The 18798-nt window shown below is 40.4% G+C and overlaps 1 protein-coding gene across 1 annotated transcript in view; it reads left to right on the top strand.

Annotated features, from left to right (window-relative positions):
* LOC145449690 (sodium-coupled monocarboxylate transporter 2-like) overlaps window positions 1–7042 on the top strand; it is a 33029-nt gene extending 25987 nt beyond the window's left edge. The window contains exons 11-13 of the mRNA XM_080328103.1: window positions 6221–6426; window positions 6503–6606; window positions 6689–7042. Of these exons, the coding sequence (XP_080184229.1) occupies window positions 6221–6426; window positions 6503–6606; window positions 6689–6858 (480 nt within the window). The 3' untranslated portion in view covers window positions 6859–7042. The remainder of the gene's footprint in view (window positions 1–6220; window positions 6427–6502; window positions 6607–6688) is intronic.
* The last annotated feature ends 11756 nt before the right edge of the window (window positions 7043–18798 follow it).

Raw genomic sequence — 18798 nt, 5'->3', positions numbered from 1 at the left:
CAGCGAAATTTGTCGACTTCGAGCGACAGTGCGTGGCTGCCGAAGCAATATATCCGTAGTATGATATTGTACATATGTGTGGAGGTGTTGTCATAACAGGTGTTGAGGATGTTTTACGGGACACGCGGACACAAGTGATTGTCTGCAGCGAAATTAGTCGCCCTCGAACGATAACTGCGTGGTGAGCTCGTGATCGATATGTGTATGTTACAGACGGACAAAGCATTCGTTCACCAACAGATCGATTCAAGTTGTGCAATGTGCATCATGTACACTGTACAGAATACAAAATTAATATGATCTACCACAATTCATTCCCATTATTGCACCACCGAGCGTGTTTCAGCCAAATAAGGTCAGCCCACTGATCCCCGATGAAGCGAGCTACCCCGATTCGTCACTATACAATTGAATCCGACATCGTACTCGCAGTTACCGAGCGGAAAATGCAAGGCCCGAAGGCGTGACACAGCAATTCTCTGACGGTAACACTCTGCCGAGTCAATATATCCGTAGTATGATGCTGCAAATATGCTTGGAGGTGTTGGCATAACATGTGTTGAGGATATGTTTCGATCCTCGGCACAGCAGGATGGATCACAAAACAAAATGGCGCTATGCAGTCTACGCGGCCGCATGTCATTTTCGACAGCGAGATTGATTATCGTGAATTAGGTCTTGGACAAAGCAACGATAGCAGCGCGTCGTATAATATCCGAGCTAAGCTAAGTAGTTATAGTATACTATAAACCTGATCCTCGCACCGCCAACGAGCCGTAACCACAATTCTAATACCGCAACAATCCATACACAATAATACACCATACCGGGAGCTTTCAAAATACCAGTTGACGGGCTTCGATCGATTGTCGACACGTGATGATTTAAATCAGCCTGACCAGAACCCTAAGTATGATGCAAATATGCTTGGAGGTATTGGCATAGCATGTGTTGAGGATATATTTACGACACATACGTGAACACAACTGACTGTCTGTAGCGAAATTTGTCGACTTCGAGCGATAGGGCGTGGCTGCCGAAGCAATAGTTCCTTAGCATGATATTGTAAATATGCTTGGAGGTGTTGGCATAACAAGTGTTGAGGATATATTACGGTACACGCGAACACAACTGATTGCCTATAGCGAAATGAGTCGCTCTCGAACGACAAGTACGTGGTGAGCTGGTGATCGATCGTACATACCGGTAAAGCATTAGTTCGACAACTGATCGATTCAAGTTGTACATCATGTACAGCATACAAAAATAATATACCGCGGTAAATTACACATCATTTACAGACACCGGCATGATTACGCTTGACCAGACGTGAAGCAGTAAAAGAACCCATCACATTGTTTGGTTGGGACTGTCTGTCCTAATACGCTAGAAAGCGGTAAAGGTGTGGAACAGCAGTTTTTGCTTGCACCAATTACTACAATATCGGAAATTAACACGTTGATGCGAGTCAAATTGAGAATGAGCTATTTCTTTAATTACTTATTATATTCTAAATGGTACTTTATTCAAGTTAATCTATGTCGGGGGCGCCTAATACCTATTTCTAATACACGACATTCTGGTTCTCGATATGACTCAAAATGACACACATATTTATAACCAGATCAATTCTCCTTACTATTTAAGTCGATAACAAAGCAAGAGCAAGTACGACAGTATGGAACAGACTACATGCGTCACTATGCACAGCCGAACGTATAGACACCTAAAACACGCACCATGATCTCACCGATCAGGAGAAAACTTTATTGACGTCACGACCGGCAATTATTCCTATGCCCCACGAAATCGAGTCAATCGCGAAACGACAAGTCAACCAGGGTGGTTTGACAGGCAATTATTCCCAAAGCCTCGTGACGAGGACCACAAAACGCTAGGCCAGGGCGATTTGTCGGCAGGCAACTATTACCAAGCCCAGGTCTCGTGTCCAGAGGTTAGGCGAGGCAGAATCAGGAGTGGAAAAGTACAAGTAGAAGTACTCAAGTCTCATGTCTGAGTACAAAGGTCAATCAAGATTCTTTGTTCGTTTTCTCTCTATTGGTAATTATTCCCCTTTTTTAATTGCCGCACAGTCAGAAGGGAATTCCCCTCGAGTATTGCTGCAAAATTGAGAAGGAGCTAATTCTTTAATTACTTATTATATTGATAATCTTTGTTTGTTTATTATAATCCTTGCATGCGCACATTCCGCCCAAACCTATTACTACTGATATTTGCTGCAGCGACCGCGGGCGACTCATTTGGTCCGCGTTGATGACCCCTATACTAGAGATATTTGAATCGCAATTCTCGAAGAACATTTTCAAGAATTAATTAAATTCTCGAAAATACTCTATAATTTATGTTGGTTTACGAAATACTTTTGAGTTCCCTTCGAGCACGCTCCCCACCCTTTTAAGGAATTTGGGGTGCGGCAGGTAAAGACCTGGCAATAATGCAAATCGTTGGATGCGATAAATCATCCACCATAAAGTTGGGCGATTGGTATATAATGACGTAATAAGCAAATGACACACGATGTATGAAGTGAGTTGATATCTCATTTAGCCTTTTCATCGCAATCCTGGTATTTGAACAAGTGATTTGTGGTACAGAACTTCAGAATAACGCGAAACAATAACTTCATATTGTTAATTTATTCGCTAAAAGCTTTTCGACTAACTCTCATCAGTAGCGAACGTTCGCTACTGTTGAGAGTTAGTCGAAAAGCTTTTAGCGAATAAATTAACAATATGAAGTTATTGTTTCGCGTTAATCCTGGTATTGTCTTCCAATATATCATTTAAGATTATAGTCCTAAGAAGCAAAACAAATGTAATCGTGAGTAATCGTGATTACTTTTCCAATGTAATCGTAATCGTAATCGATTACTTCCTGATTATGCTGTAATCGTAATCGTAATCGCGTGATTCCGAAGTAATCGTGATCGCAATCGATTACATTCAGAAAGTAATCACCCCATGTCTGATGGTAGAGTTAGCTATTCTCCTGATGCAGCCTTCTCTTATATTTATGTTCCGATGTGCAAGATTGTTCCTGCATGGGCTCATAAGACTGCCCCGACCGAAGCTGTTATGGGCAGCCCCACAGTACCGGCCCCGGGTAGATTGAATGGCTCTTGCAGGCCGAATAAAAGTCACCTCAGATCTGAAGAAATGTCACTAATGACCTTTTTTCTTCCAGCGCCCCTTTTCAAAAATTGCCTAGGTCTGGCCGGTATTTTCAGGTTGGAACTTTACTGTTGGAAGCATTCCGCGCTTGAATAGCGCACGAAGACCACTCGATTAATAACCGATATCATAATTGTATATGTGCTATATTCGGGGATCGAATCAAGGTTGTTATACAAGTTACAACAGCCATCGAGTACGGGCTTATATACGATCTGATTCGAGTCCGTTACATCCCGAATTTACATCTGCGAATGGCAATACGGGAAAGTTAATTCCATTGGCTTTTATATTATTGCTTTGTGTGACTACAGTAAATCAACTGAGAATGTGGTAGGGATCTTTGCTTGCTCACATTGAATTTAGTACTGCATATAGGGTTACCATTCGTCCTCCTTTAGAAGGATTTGTCCACCTTTTTCGGGTTCTTGAAAATGTCCTCCGAGGACTCCTATATGTCCTTCTTTTTGAGATTTTGTCTTCTTTCTTGAGAATTTTGGTTAAACACAGGGCAGAATTCGACCGAGATATCATAAAATAGCACTGCACTAACGCTCAGGCGGGTATTTCGGGAGATGAGCGAAAGCGAGAAAGTTGACCTTTTTTTAGTCAACCGACTACGAAGTGGGAACAATTGACCAATTTTTCAGGATTTTCCACCGGTATTTTAAGTTTGAAAATTTTAACAACCTAGTACTGCACCCAGTTAGATTTAACATGAATGTATTACAAACAAAGCCATCCATACTATATACATAACATTCACGTGCGGTTGTGGGTCACAACATTAAACAGTATCATTCTTTTTGATACGATGAAGAAACATTCTGAAGATTTAATTTTGCAGCTCTCAAATACAAATAAATAAATACTAATCACTTTGACCAAAGAGCTTCAAAGCATCTTTATTGTACAAAGGGCTCTTCCTTCGATTTCGACACGCTGTGCGCTACGGGATAAACTACCTAGTTCGAAACATTTTGTGGAAAATAAACAGAGCTAGCGTGACGGGAGTATTTTAACGTACGCGCAATTAATTTTACATGAATTATAATAAACTCCTGCATTCATGGAATCATGTTGCAAACATCGTAGGCAAACATTTCGCACGTAGCGCGACGAAAAATATCGGGAATTTACCGATTTTGTCGAATATATAGAACAGTTGCTCAACTATAAAATCATAAGTCTGTACTGCACCCTCTACTGCGACGCCATTTTTTCTTCAGCGCCCCCCCCCCCCCCGCATACCGCCCCTGAGCCCTGAGCCCTGAGCCCTGAGCCCTGCGTCCCATATCGCCCCCTGAGCATTTCCTTTCCTTCAAAATCCAAATCGCCCCGTGGGGGAGCTGGCGACAAGGTTAAGAAACACTGGTATAATATAACACCCTGGGATAAGACGTTCGATCCAGTATAATATCGACATCTATCATGCTACGTATCACTCCAAGAGCATTTGGATTATTGACTATCACGAGTACAATATCTTATTACACAGACAGGGTCGTGGAAAGGAATGCAAGATCGCGTCCCAATATTACTTCATTCAAAAACGACGATTAAACTAACGTAAAACTCTTAATCCGGAATGTTATGCGGAATGTAATGCTAATTTCGACCAGCGGGTTCAATAATACAATATATGTCAATCTTACACCGCTATGTACATTTGTACATATATGAATGTAGTCAAGGGGAAGTTGATGAACTCCAGATTCAGGCCGTCTCAGAAAAAAGTATGGTTCCGGCCAAAAATTCCTGCCAATATCCACCCCGGATCTAGCTTAATTCTGCACACTACTCCCTGATATTTCGGCCGTATCAGAAAAAGTATGAATTCGAATCGCCCGAAGATCCGGTGGATATCCAGTCCATGGACTATCCATGACCCGCTCTAGCCACGACACACCAAGTCATATGAAGTTTAAGCCGAAATGCGATTACGCGAAGTATTCTGCCCAAAATATCGGCAGCGAGAAAACTTGGACCGACTGAAATGACCGCCGCATCTTGACCGAAACCTTCGATATATATATACGTCAAATTATCCATTCGCCTAAATAGCGTGCAGATTACTTCCCGTCCTTGCACTCTGAGGTTCATTTCCATTTAGTGATTAAACTACAATCCTGAGGTAGGTCAACGAATAACAACACCCAACAAATGAATACTGAAAATTACCTGCCAGAAGATGTATAATTATAATTCAATGTGCTAAATTTTCGAAGCCACCACCAATGTTCCCTGTAATTTTTCACGAGTCTGCGCGCACTCACCGACTCACAACGCGGTCCCTTAGATAACAGTGCGTAACAACTAAAGAAAATGTCAGCCATTCGGCTTTTTTTGTGCGCGGCGACGTTGTCGCGTGGCTGCGCACGCGCGCAGCTTAGAGGGAGCATTATGGCAAACTTCGCTCTCATCAGCTATACCGGTAACTCCGATTACATTGGTTGAGAGAGGATAAAAATTAATGTCAATAGAAGAATCACAAACATGACAAAATCAATTGATGGATTTGAAATAAATTCGTGCTCAGACCGTCGCGTTTCAGTCCGGCACACTATCATTGGTACGGACATTAGGATACATAACTTCCGCCAATCGCAACTCTACTCTGATTCCCATCCGAGCAAATGATATGTAGCATTACACGAATAATATCGTCTCAGCATTATCACTTTATATTTACTTAATTATACCTCGCAAATCGCGTCTCTAACTTACAGCACATTCGCAAAAATATGCCTGATTATAACGCGTCACCAGTAGGCCTGTACACGAGGGCGGAATTACTTGCAAAACAATATCGATCCATACTGTTGTGACAAAGGCTTTTTATGTTCGAAAGCCGAAAAAAAGTATGGCCGTACTGACAGATGGCAAAACCGGGCAAAAAATTCTCCTTGTGAAGTAATTATGAAATCCTAATGCATTCTGGCTCTATCAAACCCTGGTTCTACTCAGAATCCTGAACGCGATCGTGATTGGAAGTTACGCACGAGCAATTTATCCTCGTTACTTTTCAGAGCGTTCTAATGGGTTGCTCCGCTGGTTTCTTGTTTCTCTGTTGGATACAAATATCAGTCTTGACAATGCCAGTTGACAAAACAGGATGGGAGCCGTTGCATCTCTCTACAGACAATTGCACTTTCTCGGACGAAGTTAATCGGACAGCAGTTTCAACTGATTTCGATATGATTTCACAACCATCGAGTGCTGGAAGTAAAGAGATGTTAGTAAACTCGTTTTCTCAATCTTACTGTAGGCGGAAAGAGATCATTCACGAATAAAAATGATGATTGTTTCAGAGGCTTGCTTGGCAGAACGGTATTTGCGATATCTCCATACTTATACGGACTTTTTGGAGCGGTGGCTTGCATCATCGCAACACACACTGCATCGCTGATTTGTGGTAATTGAATCTCTAAATTGACTAGTAATTTACTAATTGAGTATTCAGTGTTTGGAAATAGCGTGATACGCCCTTTGCACAGGTTTTGAAAAACCCTCCAATCGGATTAAAAGGCTCGCAGTACCACTATTTTCTTGGCCTCAGCTGTATCCGATGTGCATGCGGCAATATTTCGACTTCGATCAAAATACTGGGCGGAAACGCAACGATAGTATGGGCAGTTTGGACACTGCTGCACGCAGCGGACAGTGACATGGATAAATCTAATACGCCCATATCCATTCGAATTTGAGCATTTGAAAGTGTAACTGTATTGATGTGATACTGTATTCGTCAATAATAGTCATATTGCTATACAAGAGAGAGCGTCACTGCATATTTATTCGCCTGAGCTCACAAGCTTGTACCAAGCAACAGATTAAATATGCACGATCGGCATTACCAGCACCGCTATGGTACTGGGTACTGCGACCATTGAACTAGGGATGGTGTGAACCTCTGAAAGGTTCAGGTTTGTGTGAACGCAAACCTTTTTGAAAGGTTCTGTGTAAACGCAAACGTGATCCTATGACGTCACTTGACGTCATATTGCTAATTCCAACCCTACAATTCAGTGAAGTGACTTACAAAATACCTAGCGACGACTCAAACCACGTTATGCCACAATGCTGAAGTACATGCTGACTTTTTAAACGTTACCAAATGTATCAACTGGAGCAATCAAATGCTATAATTATCCCATAAAATCAATATCTTCCGTCACTTTGCCAAAAATTTCGACGAGGATTTGGAGGGGAAATATAAGCTCACGCCCTAACGGTCTAGGCCAGACCGGACAATTTATTCGGAGACTGACTATTGCTACATTGATATTGAGCAGAGTGTAAACAGGTTTCTATACTTGCTACCGATATTACCCCCTAAACAAGTTATACAGTAGCCAACACCCCAATCGCACTGATTTGGGTTTTATCATACAATAAACATATCAAATCAAGATAGTTCCCGTACGCCTGCCAGATTTTTTACATAACACAACGATGTATTCTTTATATAAATTGCATTGATTGGTTGAATAAGCATCATTCACGGGCATAGGTGTATGGGAGTAGTATGCGACGGATGCGGGCGCATCCCCTATCCAAATATCTGAGATTGTCACAAATTGAATTTTTTAGTTTCCTTACTATATTACAAAATCAGTGACAGAAACTTGTTTAACAATATACAAGGAGCATATATTTAACGTAACGGGCATATATTTAACGTAACGTGCATATTTCTGTCAAAACTACATTCATTGCAGTATTGAGTTATCAGATCAATGACGTTAACGGCACCATGACAAGCGCACGAACAGAGAATCGAAGTCTTAATTTGAATTCCAGTTTTAGCATAATATTATTATGATCAAATGTCCATTATGTCATCGATCGGCATCTTTCTCCAGATAAGCCTGGGACATGCATGGTTTGCATTTCTGTTTCTGGGAAATGTTTTCCCCTCAACTATATCCTGGTTTCTGTATATTATGACTACATTACTGTCCAGTTGTCCACTGTGTCATCAATCGGCATTGGGCAATCTTCCTCCAGATTAGCCTGGAACACCCATGGCTGGCTTTTCCGCTCTGGCGCTCTTTAGAAACATTTTCCATATATGTAGATAGTAGATCCTGGTTTCAGCATATTATGACCGTTTCGCTGAACGTGAACGCTATGTCGGAATGTCATCTAAGTTGGATGGTTGACTTTCCGCTCTTAGAAATATTTTCATCTTGTTTCGATCCCAGATTTCGTTATCTGAATCAAATACGCCATCTTCTCGATGCGGCAAAGTCCATATTTTCGGCTTCTTCCACGTTTCAGAGTTGCTATCCAACATAAAAGATCATTTGCCCAATTTCCCGCCTCTTCTTTTTCTATAGCATAAAATACTCATTTGACCTGTTATGAAATTCTAATGATTTATACTGTGCTTGAAATTGAAACCTAATACCTTACTCATTCGGAATCAAACCACTCAGAATTTGCCCAGCTTGTTATCATGCTGAACGTATGTCAGTAGATTACGTTAATTATCCTACATTTTCTTGCAAAGCAATAACTTGAAAATCCAAAGTAATTCAAATCATTGACTAAATAAATAACTCATCAACTTTTATATGCCATCGCCAAGAACGACACGACAAGCTACTAGGATTACCTAGTATATCCCTATCTACTAGCCAGAGTGCTAGACGCTACCGCAGCTAGACGCAGTAAACTTGTCATGGTCACTGGGTTGAAACAAAACATTGAGGTCATAGGTTAACATAGATTCGGTTTATCAGCAACTTTTATCAGTGCAATACACCACAAAAATTGCGATACAATGAAAAGATAGAAAGGTATCGAAACGACTTAAATAGTATTTGAAATCAGACACTCACCTTGGCCTTGGCGATGTAAAGATAAGGATGTGCAGATTGCACACTGCATGGAAAGTAGAAAGACTACACGGCTGATAGACGATACCACGAGGTAATCGCGGCACAGAATAAAATATGAGGCACATTTTAAAATCATCTCTCGTACATCGAAAAAGCAATCTAATATCACCAAGCTCCGAACTACTGCCATAGCTAAAGGCTTTGCTACTGCGATCTCCGGCAATGTAAATTGACGTCATCGCTACATACAGATGCATTGTGGATAGTACCCTAAGTGATGTCATAGTGATAGCGTGTCGCTACGTTGATTTAGTACAGGCATGGGAACATGAATGGAAATCTGTTTTCCATGGTACGGGAAGTTATGGAAAAGCGGGTACTGTTAAAATATATTTGATTCGTGACAGGTTTGTCGTATTATATGCGCCACTCGCTTCATACATAGATTTTGCTACTTCAAGAAAATATCGTGGTCTGTGGTGTTGGCTGAGTGAGAATCAGAATCAGCAGTATCGCTCTGTCTCCTGTCTGGAAGTTTATGAAAACGAAATTAATGCACAAAACCGGTAAGTTATTGCCTATAATTTTTTCAAGTTGATATTTTCTAGGAAATAAGTTCACTTGAAATTAAGTTGATAAACAAACTACGGCACCGTTACGGTAGTTCGTGTATACCGTATCACAGTTGCACTCTAACTTAGCAAAAAGCAGGGTTGTAACTAAGTCACAACGTTCCGAGTCGCAAATTTTGACTCGAGTCGAGTCACTTTCAATTCGTCATCGGGTCAAGTCCGAGTCCAAGTCACGAAATGGAGTTTCGAGTCCGAGTCATATTGTTTTGACTCAAGTCCTAGTCCAAGTCAATGTGTTGACTGTTCAGTTCCGAGTTAATGTCATGTGAAACCCACTTTTTACAACTCTGCTTGGTGATACAGTATGCTTCGCATTAGCAATATATATACCAATTTTCTCCCTTCTGACGGTTTTAGTAGCATTTTCAAGTATCAGTATTGACAGACGAAATGATAGTAGTGTGATAACTTTACTATTTTTGGAAATTACAATGAAATGCGCCTGTCCTAGTAGACCCAGCCTCGAGTCATGCAAGTCGACTCAATGGACTTTATCGAGTCGAGACATTTTTTTTTATTTTGAAATGACTCGAGTCAAGTCGAGTCACCAGACAATAGCGACTCGAGTCATTACAACCCTGGCAAAAATCACTATGAAGTAGTGTAACTACTAGATAGCCAGTAACGATTTTGAATTGTGTGCAGGTAATCCAATGGAAAAGAGCCGAAAGAGAAGTTCTCGGACAAGACTGATCTGCAAAAGCTGTCGTCGATCCATATCTTCGTCTTCCAAAGAAGATCACATAACGGCTGCTCATGGGGGCGATTGTTCAATTGAGTTTAGTGTGGAAGATCATCTTAAACAAAGCAAGCTAACTTTCAAACCCATTGCTCGGCCCATTGAAGTTGAACAGTCTCAGCAGTCAGTACTGGTGCCAATCGACAGTGCACATGTAAACTCCTGCTCTCCTGAACTTGATATCCCTACTGTGGCAGTGTCTTGTCCTTCAGTGCCAGAAATACCTGTGATAGCGCCTAGTGATGATGCTTCCTCATCTGCTCCAAATTACAAAACCATTGCAATGTCAAATGTCGATCTTAGATCTAGTAGTGATTTGCAAACATCTGCTAATGATAACATTGAACCTCACCAACCAATTCTACAACGGTACAATCCGAAGAAGTATGATGATGAGAAAAGACCAAGAGATTTCAATCCGAAGCTTTTTAAAACTCACCCCTGGCTAACATTCAACGAGAAGGACAAGACTATAGAATGCTTTCCATGCATGAAATTCAACAAATCGAAGGAGGCATTCAAGTATCTACAATATAGGATGCCTCATAAGTTGACTATTCATGCAAAGTGTAAGTCTCATCTTACAGCAATGGAAAAATGGGTTAATCTCAAAATCAATTGCTACAAAAAATCTTCGATTTTGACAAAAATGCGTGCATGCCACCAAGAAGAGGTAATGCAAAACAGGCGCTACTTGAAAGTGATAATAGAATGTTTACTTTTCACTGTGCAGCAAAATATTGCCCTACGTAATCATACTGAAAACCGACTCCACATTGATGAAAAATCAGATAGCAACCGTGGTAATTTTCTGGAGCTCCTCAATTTCAGGTGTAAAGACATTCCATGGCTAGCGTCAAGACTGGAGCATTCGTTAGCACTACATAAACAGTGGACATCCCCAATTATCCAAAATGAAATCGTCGATATAGCAGCTACTCAAGTACAGAAAGCAATTTGTAGAAACATTGCTCAAGCTGGGATTTTCAGTCTCATAGTTGACGAGACGACTGATGTTAGTAATGATGAGCAATTGTCACTTTGTATACGTCATCTGATGCAAGGTCAAATCAAGGAAAGTTTCATTGGTTTTTATAATCCAAAAAACACTGAAGGCGAAACTTTGTTTCTTCTTGTAAAAAAAGTTTTAAAAAAAAAATTTGGGATTGGACATTGAGAATTTGGTTGGACAGTGCTATGATGGGGCTTCTAACATGAGTGGAAAACACAAAGGTATGGCAACCAGAATACAGGAAATTGTACCACAGGCAGTATATGTACATTGTTATGCTCATCGTTTGAACTTGGCCCTTCAAGATACTCTGGAAGCAAATGCCATTTTGAGAAATGCCCTTGGTTTGATACAGTCGTTGCATAATTTTTTTCACACACCAAAAAGGGAAACTATTCTATGTAGTTTTTCTGCTGAAGAGAAATTTGGCAAATATGTCAAACTGAAAGGAATTTGTGTGACACGCTGGGTATGTCATTATAAAGCGGTGAAGTCTATAGACATTCAAACCTGCCGAATAATATTGGCACTAAAAGCTTGCTCAAATGAAAAAGATTCGAAAACCTGTGTTGATGCTGCTGGTCTACTCAAGGCTGTCTGCAATTTCCAATTCCTTTTGGGACTTAAAATTTTGAATTGGATTTTCAAATTTACTGACAGCCTTTCCACCCATCTTCAAGGGACAGAAATTGATGTAGGAATTTCACAACAACTGGCAACAGCAACCATTTCATGCTTGCGTAATGCAAGGACTAAAACGGCATTTCATGGAATCTGGGAAGACGCTTGTAAATCTGTTGAACATCTGAAACGCCAGGATGTTGACATCGAGGTGACTCTACACCAGAGACAGCAGTGGCCATCTAAAAGGTTCCAAGCACTGGTTGGTGAGGATGGTGAGAGGGACGCAACTAGGGGGTTTTCTGATGAGGAAAGGATGTGCTATGAAGTGTACTTCGACGCGATTGATAGAATCACTACTGAGCTATCTGAACGGTTTGCCAACAACACGTCGAAAGTTCTTCTGTCGCTAGCAGAAATGGTACAAGGGAAAGGAACTATGGATGACTATAAAAAAAATATCAGCCTTTTATTCCATAGATCAGGAATTGTTGGAATCTGAGTGCATTCTGTTCCAAAACTTAAATCCGCAAGGTATGATCAAAAGTGCTGGAGAATGTACGGAACTTCTTGTGTCTACTGGCATTGGAAAAACCCTTCCCCATTTCTCGAGGGCCGCACAGATTTTTGCCACTATTCCTGCGACATCTTGCACTGCTGAAAGGTCTTTTTCAGGGTTGAGAAGGCTCAAGACCTATCTGAGATCCACTATGGGGCAGCCACGTCTCACTAACATGGCGGTATTATACCTTGAAAGAGAGATGACAAATAATATTGATATTGAGAATATCATAGATGTGTTTGGTATTCGCCATGGCAGAAACAAATACTTTTTTTGAATGGCCAACACTACCCATAAATTGGGAAGCCTGGAGAGACTCTGTATCAGTGTGTGTGTGTTTGTATCAGCCATTTGCTTTCAGTGTATTTCAGCCCTGAATATCCTGAATATGTGAAAAGTTGTTCCCAGTGCGACATCGAAACAAACAAATGCATTATAACTGCTTTTGTGATTCATTGTCTATTTGGGCGATAAAAATATTTTCGCATCCCTAAAAATTTTTGCTCCCATACACCTATGTTCACGGGCTACTTACATGTAGCGTTTTTCAATCTTGATGAGTTATTGCGGGTCTAGCTCACAGCAGAGACTTGCTTGTTGATTTTTTTGCTGTTGTCAGCGCCATGCATAGAGTGGTCCTGTATATAGTTGAAATGAAAATAATTTTAACCAAAGATGTTATACTGACGTGAAAAATTGTAACCTATGAAAAAGGTTCACAGTGCAGAATCTACAAAGGTTCGTTTGTGAACGTGAACTTCTAAATTTCAGAGGTTCACACACAGAACTCGAACGTGAACACCATCCCTACATTCATCTTTGTCAGTGGTCGGGAACATATGACTCGCGAGCAATGTTCCCTCTAATCTGCACACGTGCGCAAATGCGCAGTGCTGAGACGGTCTCTGCGCACAGAAAATTTGAGTTGCGCATAGAAAATCTGAAGTGATGCCTTTTTTTAGTCGTTACGCACTGTTGTCCAAGGGTCTGCGCAGTGAGTTGGGGAGTGTGCGCAGACTCGTCAAATATTTGAGGGAACGTTGCTCGCGAGCCATATATGACTCTTTTGGATATAAGATATGGCTCTTTGCAGACTATTTATTTTTTGCATTGAATTCATCAATATTGCAGCAACATGTTAGTAAATTTTCATCACGGCCAGAATAATTATTCTCGTGACAGTATAAAAGTGTCCGAGAAAGGTAAAGACAATGTCGTCCTCAGGTTTAGGGGCTCGGACACCCTCTTTTCAGAATCCTCAAATTTAAGATACTGTCGCGCCGGCGACCAATATTAATCGCGAATTCGATGTAAGCCTACCCGACTCGAAATCTTGGATTGCACGATACGCTGATTGATCAAAGAGAATAGTAGTCATGGTGACGCCCATATGACGACGCAGTTTTCAAACACACCTTATCTTCCTGATCTAGGCCGCAAAATGAACTATCGTGGTGGTTCCATTCACAATTATTAACTCAAATTACCAGCAATGTCATAGCTATCCACGTTCTTAATTGGTAAGTAGCTCTGTAGTACTAATACTTTGAGAATTAAGAATTTGATCAGTATTTAGATTTTGGGAATCAGTGCGACAGTTAGATTCGATAAATACAGAGGTGGTCAAAGTAGTCAGGAAAGCTACTCAAGTAGAAGTAGAAGTAGCGACGAAAAAAATCTACTCGAGTACGAGTAGAGGTACTTCTTTCATAACCAACCTGAAACTACTTGAAGTAGAAATAGAATTTCCCGACTTTAAATCTACTCAAGTAAGTAAGTAGTGAAAACGATCGTAATTCGTTCGCATGGACTGACAAAAGCTGCAAATGGTGCTATTCGGAAGGTGTAGAGAGCTTGATTCATATTGATGCAGGGACTATAAAACCATAGGCTGTATCAACCAAACAGGTAATTCCTATACTTTGAAGCATGTTCATTCATATGCCACGATTACGCTGCATACGTACCTCGCATGCGTAATCCAGATTCAAATAAAGGCAATTTAGCAAAATGAGTAACAATTATATGCACAAGAAATCACTATTTCCATATGGTTTAGGTCAGCGGTTCTCAACCTTTTTGGACATGCGCCCCCTTGGCGATGGTCAAAAAATTTGCGCCCCCTGACCTCCCCCCGCACTTATCGTCATTTAAAAAAGAGCGCATGATCTAATACAGTAGTGGGCAAATTTTTTGCTAATCACGGCCGCATTTCGATTAGGCCTACTTATGTAGCCTAAGCCTAGCCTAGCCTACTATCAAATATTTATCCTTTCTCAGCTCATGTGATCAGATTCACCGGTAGAGTTTATGGAGGGAGTGCTTCCGAAAATTTAGGGCAAGTTATAAATGATAATGCATCTTCGGGTGGGCCAATTGTTATTATTGTTGCATGCTGTTATTTCTTGACCCCCATCAGGATTGTCGAATGTATCGGTAGTGTAAATAGTGAAAATACATTGGAATCGCCGAAATGTACCATAAACAAATTTCTTTCGTGAGGAGCACCTCTATTCCGATTCCGGCTCAGATTGAGAAGGACGCTGCTATATTAAAATCGAAAAAATGAAGTAATGTTAAATCGCGCCTAGCGCGAAAAAAATTTCAAGATTATTTAAAATCTCTCCAAAATTCGGGAGGGAATTCGTAATTTCAATGTGCATGAAGACGAAGGCGAAGACCGTCAATACATACTAATAGAATTAGGTTTCGATGGCCGCACAAATTCCCTTCTAATACCGCAGGTTGCCCATCCCTGATCTAATAGTATACATATGGTATCTCTGACGCCAAGTTTGAATCCTCATTCCAGTTACAGAGTCTTTAACATTTCTGACGAATCTCCCCAAACTAGTTTGAAAATAGCAAAGGACATTGAACAAGACATCAATTTAGTTCAAGGTAGGTTGCACTGAGGTTAATGCTAATGCTAGTAGTGACTACAGATATCACGGCATCGTTCTGTACTGCCATGTTTAATTTGATAAGATTTGGAATTAAATTGTGTTGAGTTAGGGTAGCCTAATCGAGGGCGAAACCGGGTAACCTATATTGCATCTAAGACTGTCTTAAGCAGTGCAGTTCGCCACCTATTAACAATAGGCTTACCATATTTTGAAAATGCAAAAAGAGGACACTTTTTCAGAAATTTGCAAGATACAAAACCGGAGTAGAATTCTCAAAAACCGGTGAATTTTTCCCACTTTGCGGTCGGTTGACTAAAAAAAAAAAGGTCTTCATTTCGCTCAGAGCTGAAATCACCGCTTTTCCTCCGAAATACCCGCCGGAGCTTCACTTCTGCGCTAATTTGCGCTAATTTCCTCTATATCTGACCTAAATTTTCAAAAAAGAGGACAAGATCTCAAAAAAGAGGACAAAAGGGCGTCCTCCGAGGACACTTTCAAAAAAGTAAAAAAAGAGGACAAATCCTCTTAAAAGAGGACGTATGGTAAGCCTAATTAACAACAGCTACCCATCGAACCGATCTTTAGGCTTTCATCTTCAATAATCGTCTTCTCAGAATGGTTGTGAAACATATGTTTAGTCAGAATTCACACAGACTTTGTCAATTTTTTGCGCCCCCCCCCCTGAGAGCCTCCTGCGCCCCCCAGGTTGAGAACTACTGGTTTAGGTCAAACCTTCTTTGTTGCCATTGTCACATTACGCATTATACGGTACGTGTTTCAAATTGGACAGGTCAAAAATAGAAAGCTGAAAGCTGAAATTCAGAGAAATGCTTAGACCACTAAATATTTGTATACTGGAGTTAGGGGTGAACCCGTCCTTTTGGTTTTTGCCGAGCACGAAACATTCGGTCAAGGAAGGGCGAATTTAAGAAAAACTGCAAACTTCGCTCAACATCAAGGCTATTTGAGCTGCACACTGTTCGGAATGCAGCAACCAAGACAAGCTTTGTACTATCCCATATACATTTCAGTGCAGTGGTTCTCGAACTGAGGGGCGTGAATGCATCTGAAGGGATGCGCGAAGCTGAGGATGAATGAAAACTTTTTTCGCGCTCCGCGCGATTTAAACATAATGCTTTATTGCTATGTTTATTGTCCGACTTTGATATTACAGAATTCTCTCATCAACAAGCATAACCTTCCATGCCATCAAACTATCCGCCGGGATTGCTAGCATGCTGGTTGCTCTTTCTAATATGTTGTGTTATAATGATAGGGGGGGATGGACGCGAAATTGTTCACTATCATGAAGTGGGGCGTGTCTAAAAAAAAGTTTGACAACCACAATTTCAGTGTCCTAATAGAAGAACGTGGATAGGGTTCTAAAGAGAGTTAAAATGTATTATGTTTAACATTGTTTTGAATCATGACGGCAAATATATATTTTTTAATTAACCGCCACTTTCTCATTGCCTAACATCAACACATTCACCCAGCAGCATTTATTCACAATATCATTTAGAAATAAAATTAAAATACGCTGGAGAACATAGCTAGAATTTTTCAGTTGGCCCGCCAACGTATTTTCTACTTCTCATTTGGCCCGCGGAGGAAAATAATTGCCCACCCCTGATATTGATGCATCCCAGGAGGTGTCAATTTTTGACAGAATAAGCAGTCGTCCACATCATGGGATGTAAATGAAAGTATTGATATGGAATTGCGATACTATAATCCTTTGTTTACTCGAACACCCGGTTTTAGAGAATCATGCTATGGCGCCCTCCCCCATATTATAAGGCCCCTAGTTCAGTCGAAGAGCATTACGGAGTTGTGTCGGATACGGCGTTAACACTTTGCGCGATTAGTATACGTTAATTAAAAATAGGGCAGATCGTGAAAATGCCATATTGTGTATAGCTTTATTTTCGGAAAATATAAGGCATTACTACACTTGCTTTTATACTTCAACATGTATGTTCTCCAGACAAAAGAACTGAAACTATAATTAGAACTCAACGTATAATACTCGTAATTGAAAGAAAAATACCAATACTACTTCTAAAAAGCGGAAAATATATTTCATATCTTTTGTCCAGAAAGTTTCAACGGTGGTCTGCTGAAACAGGTCTAACATAAAAAGGTCTAAGTCCACTTTTCCAGATTAGGACACGTCATGGGCTGTTAGGTATAATAGGTCATTGCTAGATTGCAAAACGGTAGTTTCAAACGTTGTGGGGGGCCATGCTTACTGCGATGAAATATTTGATATAGGCGACAATGCGGTGTGAACGGAACCATGCAACCCGGTATCTAAATTATATTCAGCGATACTTTCGTTAAAACATATTTGTCGCACCATATCTACTGTGCGCATAGCGCAATGAAAATTCTGGGTATTACATGACTTTTATGAAAATTAAATGCTGTTACTACGTGAAAACAGCCCCGAAATTCCTTAGGGTATCTTTCTTATTGGGGGATTAAACTACTTCTACTTGACAAACTGAAAATAGCGAAAAGTAAGTAAGTAGATCACAAAATATTTGGAAGTAGAAGTAGAAGTAGCGAAAAAAAGATCTACTTGAGTAAGTACCAGAAGTAGAAGAAAACTACTTGAGTATTTCGAAAAAGTAGAAGTACTTCGTTACTGACCACCTCTGTTTGTTTATGACTTTCTGTTTCGGACAAAAATTAAAAGCTGGAAACGAGAGTAATTCGTCGGAAATTAAGACGAAATTCGGTTACAGATTTCAATACGGCAATATTGTTTAGACTTGTGGAGCTTGACACCATCCGCAAAATCTTACATGATAACGGTCACCTGAGGCTTGATTCAGAACAGGCAGAGGCCATAAAATTCTGCAATTATGGCAAACATTTGTTTGATAATTCTCTTTGTGCGAAAAACTATCGAGACGACAGTTTTCGCGTTATCGGGGGACAAGCTTTCATTTGGGTGCCCTGGAGTCGACTTTTATCGGAATACTCCAACCGAGTCTATGTACCATCTAAAATGGTACATTGAGATTAAGCGCTCTCTTTGCAAAGATTATTCGAAATTTCATGCCGGTGACGTCATATTCTGCGATGAGATTGTTGATAAACAATATTATTTGGAGTCTCTTACTAGTTGCTGCCGTTTACCCTTACGAGTGTCAGCCAAAAATATTCGGCTTCATTTCAATATGAATATACTATTCAATTTTATATTGATATTCTGTACATCGAAGTTCCAAGAAACTTTATCAAAATTTGTTTATAATTCAAAGTGAACCTCACATCTGCA

The sequence above is a fragment of the Botryllus schlosseri genome, chromosome 11, assembly GCF_051294905.1.
Source record: "Botryllus schlosseri isolate E-star chromosome 11, Bs_hap1, whole genome shotgun sequence".
In the NCBI taxonomy this organism is placed as follows: domain Eukaryota; kingdom Metazoa; phylum Chordata; class Ascidiacea; order Stolidobranchia; family Styelidae; genus Botryllus; species Botryllus schlosseri.
This window is presented reverse-complemented; position numbering and strand designations above follow the sequence as displayed.